The sequence below is a fragment of the Harmonia axyridis genome, chromosome 7 (genome assembly GCF_914767665.1).
Source record: "Harmonia axyridis chromosome 7, icHarAxyr1.1, whole genome shotgun sequence".
NCBI classification, from domain to species: Eukaryota; Metazoa; Arthropoda; class Insecta; order Coleoptera; family Coccinellidae; genus Harmonia; species Harmonia axyridis.
In genome coordinates, this window is record NC_059507.1 from 26,973,917 (window position 1) to 26,987,101 (window position 13,185).

General features: G+C 34.1%; 2 protein-coding genes across 5 annotated transcripts in view; one reads left to right on the forward strand and one right to left on the reverse strand.

Moving 5' to 3' along the window:
* Nucleotides 1-13,185, forward strand: part of LOC123684688 (RWD domain-containing protein 2A) — a 33,654-nt gene that overhangs the window by 16,267 nt on the left and 4,202 nt on the right. Inside the window, exon 1 of one of the 4 annotated variants that reach the window (XM_045624058.1) lies at nucleotides 12,301-12,402. The exons of 2 other annotated variants lie outside the window; for them this stretch is intronic. Coding sequence is in view for 1 of the 2 variants with exons in the window: in XM_045624055.1 (XP_045480011.1) it covers nucleotides 12,360-12,397 (38 nt within the window). In the remaining variant the exon portion in view is untranslated. Of the gene's footprint in view, nucleotides 1-12,300; nucleotides 12,403-13,185 lie in introns of those variants that run through there. One more of the 4 variants, XM_045624055.1, reaches the window with a different exon arrangement.
* The window catches only part of LOC123684687, a 36,560-nt gene that overhangs the window by 15,980 nt on the left and 7,395 nt on the right, over nucleotides 1-13,185 (reverse strand). The window contains exons 3-11 of the mRNA XM_045624054.1: nucleotides 11,016-11,182; nucleotides 8,942-9,138; nucleotides 7,421-7,644; nucleotides 7,211-7,375; nucleotides 6,430-6,539; nucleotides 4,924-5,101; nucleotides 4,693-4,871; nucleotides 2,698-3,774; nucleotides 774-1,096 (exon numbers count right to left, since the gene is read on the reverse strand). Coding sequence (XP_045480010.1) covers nucleotides 774-1,096; nucleotides 2,698-3,774; nucleotides 4,693-4,871; nucleotides 4,924-5,101; nucleotides 6,430-6,539; nucleotides 7,211-7,375; nucleotides 7,421-7,644; nucleotides 8,942-9,138; nucleotides 11,016-11,182 — 2,620 coding nt within the window. The remainder of the gene's footprint in view (nucleotides 1-773; nucleotides 1,097-2,697; nucleotides 3,775-4,692; nucleotides 4,872-4,923; nucleotides 5,102-6,429; nucleotides 6,540-7,210; nucleotides 7,376-7,420; nucleotides 7,645-8,941; nucleotides 9,139-11,015; nucleotides 11,183-13,185) is intronic.

Sequence of the window (13,185 nt, forward strand, 5' to 3'; positions counted from 1 at the left end):
GTGATCTAGAAATCACGGTATCGCTCATCTCTACCAATTGTAAACCAGTAAAGAAATTGATATCGGCATTATTTTACAGAAGACAAGAGATTAAATTATATCATCTTAAATCATGTAACCAAAAGCGTAAGGAGAGGTTGATTAGGAATTTTGCAAGGGTCATATTCCCCTAGGCCCGTGATGCCTGCCGGCGGCCCTGTCTCCTTATAACAGATTTTTCAGAATTTGTTTCTGTTTTTTTTTTGTTTTCCATTATATTTCTACTAACGGTTTCACAGAGAAAATTATTTATGTCATTCATTTTCAAAAATAAATTCCTCGCATACAATGCATTAAAATTGTCATACTTATTTTCAGCCCATGCGTTCTTACAACCCATACCACGGTTGGAGAGAGACTATATAGTATTCAAGCCACGGTATCACATGCCGACAGTGTGACCATCCCCACTTCGCCATTGAAAGACACCACTCATTTATTCGATATCGTATACACAGATGTTTTGATTCGTTCATGATATTCAGGATTTTATGCACTTTATCCAAGAATTTCAACATATTTCGTATACCTTAGGTGTAACATATTGAAATTTCAGCAAATACCGATGCCGGAGGTCCCTTTTATAGGTACGCCTTAAGTTTTTCAGAACATTTGTGTTGAAGTGGTGATGAAAACCCGAGAAGAAAAAACGAATCAATAACTCGTGCAAATATACATGTTTACATGGTGTGCTTGCTGGAATATTAACCAATTTTCGATTAACACAAACTTACGTGCTAGCAACAACATCCATAAAAGTATGTTTTCCAATGATTACTTGATCGCCGCTTTTACTGAGTAATCTTTTATCGAAGTCCGAAACCAATATGTCATTTATTTTGAAAAAGTTCGTACTTCCAGTGATGTTCACATCGTTGAGGAAAATCTTAGCACCTCGAATATTTTGCGTTTTTTCACTACCGGTAACCACAAAGTTCTCGGGTTCCAAGCCATTGATGTTGTCGACGAATATCTCATCTACGTTTAATTGCTGATTGAAATCTAAGTGCATATCGATCACTTTCTCCCGTAATGAGATGCCATGGGATAGAACTCTCTGTAATTGATTATCAATGAATGATGACGAAAATATTCAATTTCGGAGAAACATATCAAGATGACACTAGATCCACTATAGTGAAATTACATCAGGTATAATATTAAACTGTTTTAGCCGTTAATATAAGGTATACAGGTTTGGAAAATTCAGTCGGAACCATGGGATTTAGCGTACAAATCTCCAAGTGGAAGAATCGAAACATGAGTGCAATACCATATCAAATAACGCGAACAGTAGCCAAATCTATTATAAAAAGATAATCTCATCTATCTGAGCAGATTCGGCATAGTTGCTATTTTGACACAAAGTTCGATTACTTTGGACCTTAATTCAACAAGATTTATCGCTCTGCCAATTTCATGCCTATAAACCAAATTTTTCAGATATCCCCAAAGTAAAAATCATAGGGAGATAAATCTGGTGACCTGGGAAGCCATTTGATCGTGCCATTTGTAGAAATGACACGGTCAGAAAATGTCGTCCTGAGATATTGTGCGGCTGCTCGTGCGTTGTGACTTGGACAGCCATCCTGTTGAAACTAGACAAGATCGAAGTTAATTGGTAGCGGAATAATTCTATTTTCTAAAAGCTCCAAATATTTTGCAGTGTTTAGGTTACCGTCGATGAAAAATGGCCCAATGATGTAATTCCGCAGTATTCCAGTCCAAACATCAAGTTTTTTAGGATACTGAGTACGCACAGGAATACTCAGACGTTTATTCTTTCTAGACCATACTACTGATGGGTTATGTTTTCTATTCAAGGAAAACGATGACTCATCAGTAAATAAGACATTGCCCAAAAATGAACTATTTTCATTTTCTTTTTCCATCATAGTTTCACAAAATTCCATTCGGTCTTCTGGAAAAAACTGCTGAGTTGTTTTAACCTTATAAGATCGATAACCATTTCTTTTCAAAATATTCCGAACAGTTCAATCAGTAATATCGACTTGTTCGGCAATTCGATTACTCGAACTAGGTTCACTGGTTTCAACAGCAGCACACACATCTACCTCTCTATTCAGACGATTTTCATTTATGGTTTTGGTAGGTCTATCAATTCTGCAATGACTACATTGTTGTAAACATCCACATGACTCGAATTTTTTAATTATTTTCGAAATCGCGGATCTTGAAGGTATCATCCTATCTTCGAAGGCAACAATGAATGAATTCATTGTCTCCTGAATTAATTGACCACCAAAATACCATTTTATTATTCGAGTTTTTTCTTGTAAACAGAACATAATTAATTTTCAAACCGATATGATCTAACGCAAAATCTCGTGGATTGCGACTGAATCCATCGTGCACGCAGGTCGAGAGACTTCAGACCCGACTAACGTTTAGGATGACCAGATTTTTATTTGATATGACACCGCACTCATGTTTCGATTCTTCCACTGTTCCATTGGAGCCAGAGCGACTTGCAGATTTGTACGCTAAATCCCATGGTTCCGAGTGAATTTTCCAAACCTGTACACCTACAATGTCACTTCATACCTTTTATAGAATGCTTCCTTAAATGTTAACTTACTCCGGGCTAAATGTTGAATCTAAATCATAATTATTTATTTAGAAGAAAATCTAACTCACCTTGACCGAAAAATTACCATCGGCGCTTCTGATATCCCCCACCAAAAGAAGTTTCTCTATAGTTGTATTACCTTGAATGGCAAAATCTCCCTCGTAAACGAATGGACCATCTATATTCACCAGAGTGTTAAGTTTTTTGCCTTCAAAGCCATCGATATTACCCTTTAGTTCAATAGGACTCAGAATTTCAACGTCGTTCATCAGTTTCTCTGCCTTGACGTTTTGAATATCCGTTGAATCTTTGAGAAGGACTTCCAGTTTTCCCTTCGTCACTGGTATCTTATCCAAAGATGACGTAACAGAAAGGTTGTTTATGCTGAGAGGATTGGTGAACTTTACTTCTGCGTCCAATTTGTAAGAACCGTGATCTATTCTCACCAAATCCTCCAACCTCTCGTCGGATATTTCACTGCCCTGAATATTGCCTACGTGCAACTCGCCGAAATGGTACTTTTCTGTTAAAACCTGATCTCCGGATTTCCTCAGTGCGTATTTGTCAAGTGTTCTCATGCTTACTTCGTTCATTAGACCTCCTATTTCCACACGACTTGCCTTCAGCGTGGAAATTTTGCTTATTAATTTCCGATCAACCAGGTGGCGGGAACTCTGATCAGTCTCTTTCATGAGAATATGTTCCTCGTCGAAAGGAATATAGTTCAGTGTTTCAGTGATCACGGGTTCCAAAAACTTCGTTTCGCCCAGTACTGTCAGGTTCTCGAGGGACAGGTTATCGCTAGTGCTTATTACGTTCTCTATATTCTTTCCGTTGATCGTATCCGGATGGATCTGAGAATCCAATTGGGCTCGTTCCAGAACGATATTGTTGGGCCACTCGCCATCTTCGTTGATGTCGATCACGTTGCCTAAAAATTCGTCGATTTTTACATCGTTCAGAGAGTCAGTAGATAAGGAACGGATATATGGATCTAACATAATTATTCTTTGGGCGCTCAGATCTTGAATAATATGCGGTCCCTCATACTGAAGTGAATTTGCTGTTTGTTGTTCTATCTGCTCCAAAATAAAAGTGGCTCTTTGTATCTTTCCGACCAATTCATCATTGGTTTTGGAAATATTCTGAAAAGAAAGCAACACTCTGGAATTAGTTTTCCAATAGGGTTATTATTTGAATTTGCAGCTTATTAATGAATATTCGTCTCATCCTTATCAATATTCAGGGTAAAATTAAAACACTAAACTTAATTTCCACAAAATTATAATATTATCATACGTTAATTATCGTGCCACACTATTTTTGAAACAAAATAAGAATTACAACTATACAAATATACCTTGGTACAAAAAGAAAACTCTAAAATTGACAATAGAGATAATAAAATTTCAAATCCATTCGAAAATTTACTGCACTATATTCGCCCAAATTATTTGAAAATATTCAACAAAGAAAAATTTGATATCTGTTCATTTATTCCAAAGATTATTTTAGGTACTTTATTTATTCATTTCGAGGAATATTGAGATAGTATTTTTATTTTCAGAATGAAAAATTTGGAAATTATTGTTTAAAGTATGACCGAATTCTTTCAAAGGAATATCATATATAAAATGCGAGGAGTCTTATGTATCACTTCTAATTTTCCAGTAGTAAATTATGATTACTAGTTAACTTATAGATGACTCTGAGATTCCTGAAATCATACATATATCCAGGGGTCTCTGCTGACATGGGAGTGACGTAATACCATAAAGCAACTGGCCAAAGGCAATGTTTTTATAATTTGACACGCTTCTTCGAAAGCTTAGTAGGTTTCGTTAGGCCCAGGACTTATTATCGTCGATGTATTACGCTGATTTGAAATCAACTTTAACGTATTCATTTCACTGTTTCAAAATATAATATATCAGTAATGAATACCATTCAAATTCCACAATTTTTCGAGATCGAACACAAAATTCAAAACATGAGAATGTTGATTTTATGGTAAAATTTAGGGAATAGCCCTTGGAATAATTTCTTCATAGTTATATATTTACCTGTTCTTGTTCCTTTCCTACAGGTTCTGCTTCTCTTTTTTGTCTGGGTATCTGGGATAGTTTACTGACACTTGTCTTACACCACTGAAGAGTTTCATATAGAAAATTAAAGATCTCGTTCTCGTATACGAAATCTAACATGTAGAACTCTAGTGCCTTCCGTCTGTTGAATCCTAAAACTATTAATATTGTTTTGAATTGAGAGAATGTTCAAATCTATTACAAAAATACCTAATACGTTTGTGCCGTTTTCTATAACATCAAACTTGGCATTCGAAATTTTTTCTTCGCCCAGATCGCTGTTGATGTCGTATGATGTCTCCTGGAATACCCAACCATCGTATTGGTAGGTTTTCAAACCCTGGTACTCGGTCCTAGCCAGCAGGAGGAATGCAGAGATTTTCTGATGCTACAATGAGTTTTATATAATAATGGGCACTATTCTGTGACTCGAATAGAAATGATCGAATCGAATGGTAATCTGAACAATCGAAATGTTTCACTCCTATCGCATCGAACTCTGGTATTCTGTATATAATTCTTTTTCTATCGCCAAATGTAATTCGTAATTGATATCCATAATAATTCTATTCGAGTTAAAGAATACAAATTCGAAACGATTTCTATTCGATCCATACCATCTCTATTCGATTTGAAGTCGCAGAATAGGGCTCATTTTTATCCACAAAATGTAAGCATTTATTTCGAGTCTTACGAAAGGAGAAAACACTTTGTGATCGCTTTCAGGATGAAAATAATTTTTGATATCCGATTTCAACAATTCCGCTCGCAAACTATGGTTTCTTGTCGGTATCCACAAACCTTTGTGACAGATCATTAACTTCTAAAATTTTATTTCCAATTTTTATAGAATTTTATGTAGATATTCTGATCGGTCTGTTACATATGAATTTTGGCTTTTTCGGATATACAGGGTTTTTCATCATAAACTGTACAAACATGTATAGTCTCTCAGATTACACCGGGAGAATAATTTTTACCTTATGACATATAACTAGTTTTCGAAGTATAAGCGGGATACAGGGTGTTCAACATAATTTCCGGGCAATATTTAATTGAATATGGTCAGTTATGCATATAACCTTTGAAGGTACTATTTCTGGTTACACTAGAATATGAATATGAAAACAGAATCGAAAAATATCAAACGTTTCCTCCATTAAAGTCATCCAAATTTCTCCTTCAGTCCTCTAAGATGATTGTAAAAAAACTGGTTGGACTTTGAGGGCCAAAATTTTTAAATAGAGGTGCCGAAATAGTCCAGATGGTAATATAAAGTTATCACAAAAAAAAAATTTAAAAGACTCTGTTGGGAGTCGAACTCTCCACCTTGAGATATTACCTGTGTAATGTATATTTGAACTAATCCAAGGATATTAATGACTTTGATAATGATAATAATAATCATATTTATTTATTCAAAAAACTTTGGCGAGGCGTTATCAGCCAATATTGAAGGTAGGCTCTCTCTCAGAGAATCAAGGTGATTCATCCCGGAAAAACTGATGGAATCATCAGTACATCAGTCGGATTCATATCCTAGCGGTTTCAATCTTCCGAGAGATGCGTATCCCACGACGCCATCTCTCGGACAAGCAAAGCGTCACTACATAACTAAGGATAATTTTTTTCTTGAGGTAAGAATTTTACAGTATCAACATAAGAAATGGCCTTCCGCTCGTTGTTTTTTCTGAACATATTAAAGCAGTTACTCACCTGAAATATCTGAATTTCCATGATGTTCTCTATATGCAAATTTTGGAAAGGAAGGAAATAACCATTCACATATTTGTAAATTATTGGAGGGATCTCATCTACGTTTTCACCTATAATATAATACAAATTATCAAAATGGATTCAGTGGGGATATAGAGCAAAACTAACACATTATTGTGAGAGCCCTTTCTTCCTCATAGGAGAGTCCAAAATGATTCAAGACATTTAACGGTGAAGGCTTTCATGGGCGGATTGTTTATAAGAGTTAGACGATTCCGTGCTTTCTAGGTGTGATCTAGACGCTTTCAACCTAGCATTTCGCCTATAAGTGTGGTAGGCAAAATCAGCTTGAGCAAACTCATGGGGTACAAATTAGCACTCAGACAATTAGAAATCGCCTCAGAGAATATGATTTAAGGCCTCGTGTCGCGGCAAGAGGCCCAGCTCTTACCCCAGCCCATCGAAGGGCGCGTTTGGATTTTGCGAGAGAGCATATCCATTGGGAAGAGGCTGATTGGGAACGGACAATGTGAATTACTTCATTAGAAACGCATCAAATGATATTTGTCGTAAACGATTCGCTTGGTGTCTGAAACGATACGTGTCGGATAATATGAATCGACCTTAATGAACATAACCGCGTCATTTAAGATCCGTACGTATACCCCAGAAATTTCAAGTTTCTAGGTTCTTCCCGTTGGTAGTTATCGGGTTTACTATTGGATGCACAGAATCAAAGTTTCATGGAAGCCACAGCCATATTTGTTTCTTAGGTACTTACCATTAACATGATTACCCATAATCAAGTAATTATCGTATCCATCGAAAGTCTGTATGGAGAAAAATTTCACGTCAGTACAATTGTACGTAGGTATTCGTTGGTAAATTTCGTAGAGGCCATTTTCAAGGTTAAGTCTGTAGATCTCCGAATATTCTCCTGAAAAATCTAAGCCCAGAAATGGTAAATCCATCGAAACAAATTAGTTGTTACCTCGACTTGTCTTGTTGAGATTCAAGAGCAGAAAAGTATGTCCCTCTACTGTGAATGCCAAGAGCCTATCGGCCAATTTATCGATTACTTGCTTTAGGTTGAAATAATATTTGTCCCATTTGTATACGAATGTGGTTCTGTAGTTTTTCGTCTCGTTGAAATTTAATGTTTGATTGCGAATTCCTATACCTGATATTGCCATATGCATTTTCGTTTCTGTTTCCCTGTAAAAAGTGAAAAAAACGAAGTCAACATTGACGGTTTTTGACAAAACAAGTTTATACTGTACAGGGTGATTCACCGGGATGGCCTATTAGACGTTTATGAAAAACTAATCATAATTTTGAGCTGAAAATTCGCATATTGGGGTTTGAGACAATGATCTTTTTCTCTAAAATATTTTCAGATCTCTACAACTTCCGGTTATACCGGAAACAGACTACTACTTCCTTATTTCAAATGGCACACCCAGTATATTATTGCATCATTAGATAGCTTCTTTGATGACAATTTTGGCAATATGCCATACCTTGGGTAAAAATTCAACGGTTCATGAGTTTATTGGGATTCATATGAAAAAAAGGTGGCGATGAGGACTCACATTTTTTGAATATTTCAGCAGAAAAAACTTTTTTCGAAAAAATTTTTATTCTTTTTCGATTCCGCAAATACGTAGTATTATAAGACTGTTTTCGGCTTGGACCAAAAATGTACAGAGTGTTTATAAGAGGATCATGAACTTGGACAATTCAAATTCATCAAAACTCAAGATTTTCAAATTAGAACCTATATTTTTTGTTATTTCTGTCAATTCTACATATAAAAATAGGGGGTTACTTAAGCAAACCCTATACCTAAAATGAATACTTCAAGAGTTATCGGGAAAGAACTTCAAATGAGGAAAAACCGCTATTTATAACTGTGTTAATAACTGTCTGTTACTTCCGGAAAACACAGAAAGAAACTAAAATTCGATGTTTGGATAACTAAATTTTACATTTCATGAATTTTAATTAATTTTTCGTTGGGATTGTTGAGAAATCCATAAACCAATACAATTTTCAATTACGAATAATTCATTACAATTCTTGATATGTCAAATTTAGTTATGGAAATATCGAATTTTAGTTTCTTTTTGTGTTTTTCGGAAATCGCAGACTACTCCACACAGTTATAAATAGCGGTTTTTCCTCATTTAAAGTTCTTCCTCGATAACTCTTTAAGTATTCATTTTAGGTATAGGGTTTGCTTAAGTAACCTCCACTATTTTTGGACGTAGTATCGACTGAAATAATAAAAAATATAGGTTCTAATTTGAAAATCTTGAGTTTTGATGAATTTGAGTTGTCCCTAAAATCGCGCATTTAAAATTTAGTATTGAACAAACTTCTGAAATAACAATTTTTAGAACATCAATCTGAAGTACTTTCCAAGAGGTCATGTGAAAATTTCAATTTTAAAATATTAGAAATGTCTATTATTAATGATCTATTATAATTCTTTGGGAAATTGGACACTCACCAAATACTAACATCAGAAACATTTTCCATTTCTATATTTTGGACAGGTAACAGTTCTGATCCATCAAATTCATATACACCAGAGTAATGTTGATCAGATGCCTTGGCAACAATGTAAGTCAAATTTACCGTCGGGTAAATCCAAAATTCTCCGACAGTATATATTTTCCAATCGGGCATTCTGGAGTATGTATTATTCTGAAAAAAAAAGGCCAAGTAATGAATACATATTTTGTTTATTTGCATTGTATTTTCTCAACTGATATTTTTGGTTAATTATTTCCAATAATGAACTTTTAGAATAGTTCGAAGAAATAAGTTTTAACATATAATTTGATCAAGCCCTCAAAAGGTCACAAAACCAATGCTTTTTCAGACTTGATTGACAAGAAGCATCGCATGTGGTTCAACAACCAATTTTTGTACAAAATTGAATCCAGATATCTCTCATAGTTTACCAGAAATTTTTTTATCGGATTTTCTGTTCTATAGTTCGATATAACTCATAGTTCATGTACAGAATGAGCCAAATTGGACACTTTTTGAAGCGAAGTCTTAGTTCTATCTAGTATAGAAATAGGGCTTCCCTTTCAAAAGTGTCGATTTGGCCGACCCTGTACCATAATATTGCTAATATTTTGATATAGTTATTAATCAAATTAACTACTTTTTACTGCACTAATTTTATTCCCCAAATACAGAATTTATTTCAACTGAATATCACACAGCACTAGTCGATGACTATAACTGCCCTTTAGTTACTTCGTTCTGTATACATATAAAGGATTTTCCAATAAAAGTTTTCATTTGGATATTAAAAAAACGAATACCTATATTTCAAGAGAAATCAATGAATCAATGGCGACGCACACGGTTTTGATTTTTCACATCACTAACTTGTCCCAGCAGCTCGAATTTTTCCACCAGTTTCAATATTGCAGGCCGAGAAGGTGCTTCACGATGATCCAAAAGTGCAAAAACGAACTGTGACTGCAAAATTTCAATGCATGTTTCTAGTCAATTTTACCAATTTCAGTGCGTTGCTGAAGTTTGTATTGATCCATTTTTAGTAATGGCGTAGTTTTTAATGTCAAATTTCAAAAGATGACCGCTACCCAGATACGGGCTACTCAAAATCAAACCTCTTAGGCCCAGTTTCACCAAACAGCACTTGATCCCAGATTGATTAAACTCAGCTTGTTACTAAAGCAGGCTTAACAGTGTTTTCTGTTTCACCATGCATCAACCCGTCCGAAGATGATCGCGATTAACCAAATCGCGATTAAATAGTCAAACCATTTGGCAACGTTGTGAACAAAAAGTTATATAGTGTTCTGTATCGTATTAGCAGTGATGACCACCATTGGCGCTAGGTGTCAGGTGTCATTCATTCATAACTCGTAACATTTCAAATCATTTGTCATCAACAAAGTTAATTTTTGCCGAAAATGTCGAGTGATATGCTTCGAAATGTCGGAAACTTGCAGAAGTTAAAAAGAAATTATATCATTTCACAAAACCACACATTCTGGAAAAAAAACTATATAAGTAATTTTATTAACTTATTTATTTTTATTAACAAGTTTAACTGCTTCTTAAATAATATTTCCATCAAACATTTTAAATGGGTAATATTGAGCCTATACATATAGTCATATTTTGATAAAATTGACCCAAAAATTAAAAATTTCCGGAAAAATAATTACATAGACAAGAGTTCCATACTGATAAATAATTATTAATCTCAACTTGAAAGGTTATAATCCTCCAAAAATGGCCGATTAGTGCTAAATCGCGATTGGTCGATTAAATGGCGCTTTGGAGTGTGGTGAAACGCTACATTACATTAATCGTGATCTAATGCCTCACTTAAGAGCCAAGTCAAGATTAAAGCATTTGGTGAAACTGGGCCTTATTGTAAAATCATGTATGTATATGGTTACCGAACACTCAAGCAAGAACTCGAACGAACCCGAACCTTATAGACTACGGTTGCAGACTTCTCTCGAAGGAAATCAGTGGCGTGGATGGCTCGATCGTTGCAATAATATGTAGAATTTTTTCAAAGTAATTACCTGAATTTTGTATATGAGGAGATTCGTTCCCAATTTATGATTTCCAATAACTGATTCTTCTATGGTTACAAAAAACCATTCATTGAAGTGATGGAAGTATTCATATTTCGTCGCATTATAGATTGGTTTATTGTTCATCAATTTTATTCCGCTAAACATAAAATTCCCTGAAAAACAATAATAACATAAAATCCTTATTTCAATTCAATTTGAATTTACAGTATGAAATCAAGCTAACAATTCAAATGAAATAACGTCATGGGGTTCTCTTGAAATATTATTTCAGGCAATTTAATTCCAAAGTAATAAGCAGATGTTTTACTCCTTTCCTGAATGTTGAAAAATGTGATACATTTAATTTCATTCAACTTATTAGTAGCCTTATAGCAATAAAAGAAGGACTCTGCTTAGTGTAATATGAGTTGTAAAATTAATATCCAAATTTCTTGTTCCATAATAATTTTCATTTGGCAATTGCATGCCAATTTTTTTTATATAAAAACAAACAAGTAGGTATATAGGTACCACATAACAAAAAAATAATCTTGATTTTAAATTTCCCTGCATGATTCCCTATAACCCTCTCGTTAAATACATAGGTATTTGTTCGTTACCATTCGGGTACAATGAATGAAGCAATGAAGGTCATCATAGACGACTCGTTTCAAGAGATTTCAATTGCCCAAGTTCCTTTGTTTGGGAATAATTTCAAATTTTGAAGTTTTGTCAGCCTCTAATATCGCCTTCCTAACCTTCCTTCAATATTTCTGAAATAAATCAGATCCTGACTAGGAAAATTTCAGACTTTTTCTATTTTCGTGAATATTATATTACACTCTGTACGTGAATATTATGATGTTTGTTTTTGTAACCACAAAGAATTAATTCATAATAGAAATTCTGAATCTCTGCTTGTCACCTTCATATCTACAGGTTGATCAGTAAACATTATTATAAGATGAACATCTCCCTGAATATCCCAAACGAAGGCACTCAGGCGATTGGAACTTCATGATACGAGTCGTCCATGATGACCTTCATTCATGGTATCCGTTTGTCGCATTCTTCCTAGGACACCCTGTATATATCTCCGAATTAAAACATGGAAATATTCACTACTTACTAAACTCTTCTGTCTACCTCTCATACAATATCCCATTTTTTGCTAACCACAAAGTCTACAAAACCTAATTATTATTTTTTCTCAATTTCCATGAAGTAGGAAACTGTTTTTTTTGCGCTCTATGATCTGATGTTTAACATAGAACAAATATGAAATATTTATAGAAATATTGTCAATGGATGAATTTGACCTATCAGTTAGGTACTCTTATATCCTGGTTAATGGCTGATTTGAGATTAGCGAGTTCATTCTTCATTAGGTTAAGTAAGTCAAATCCATCCTTATTTGCTCTTAACAATTCGATATTACTATTACCTAATATCTGCTTGTTTTCAATAAATTTTTCCTCCAAAACTTTACATTCTCGAGAAAAAAAATCGTATATTTCATTTTGAAGGTCTATACGAGTATATTGACAGAACTATGATATATATATATATATATATATATATATATATATATATATATATATATATATATATATATATATATATATATATATATAACTTCTTTGAGGTACAATCTCTGAGGGTACAATATTCGGTTGCATATTCAAACTCTCTTCATTCAGAAAATGTTTGCATTCTTCCTCCTCTTCCGTCCTGGAGGCTTTTGTATTTTCAAAAACCATTCCGGTTTCTTATCACTTCTATGTTTCTGTTTCTTTTTACTTCACTGAACTATCATATTTGTGATCTCTGTAATATCTTTAATTTTTTTGGGACTTTGTGCTGTTATTGTTTTTTGACTTTTGAGGTTAACTTTGTTTTGTTTGTTTTATATGTAAGTCACTTGTAGTACTCTTCGGTAATGCCTAATTCGAGCCAATATTTTCTCTTCAGCAGCTATTTTTGAGTATATTCGAATATTGCGTTATATTCTCCATGTTACTTTTTCCGATATACCTAACATGTAACTCATTTTGTCATATAATTCTCTTTCAATATTGAGTTATTTTCTTTCAAAGTCTGGTTTTTCTTTGTATTTGTGCTGATAATCTACTTAGGTATTCGATCTTAAGCTCCAAAACACCTTTCTTTTTCAGAT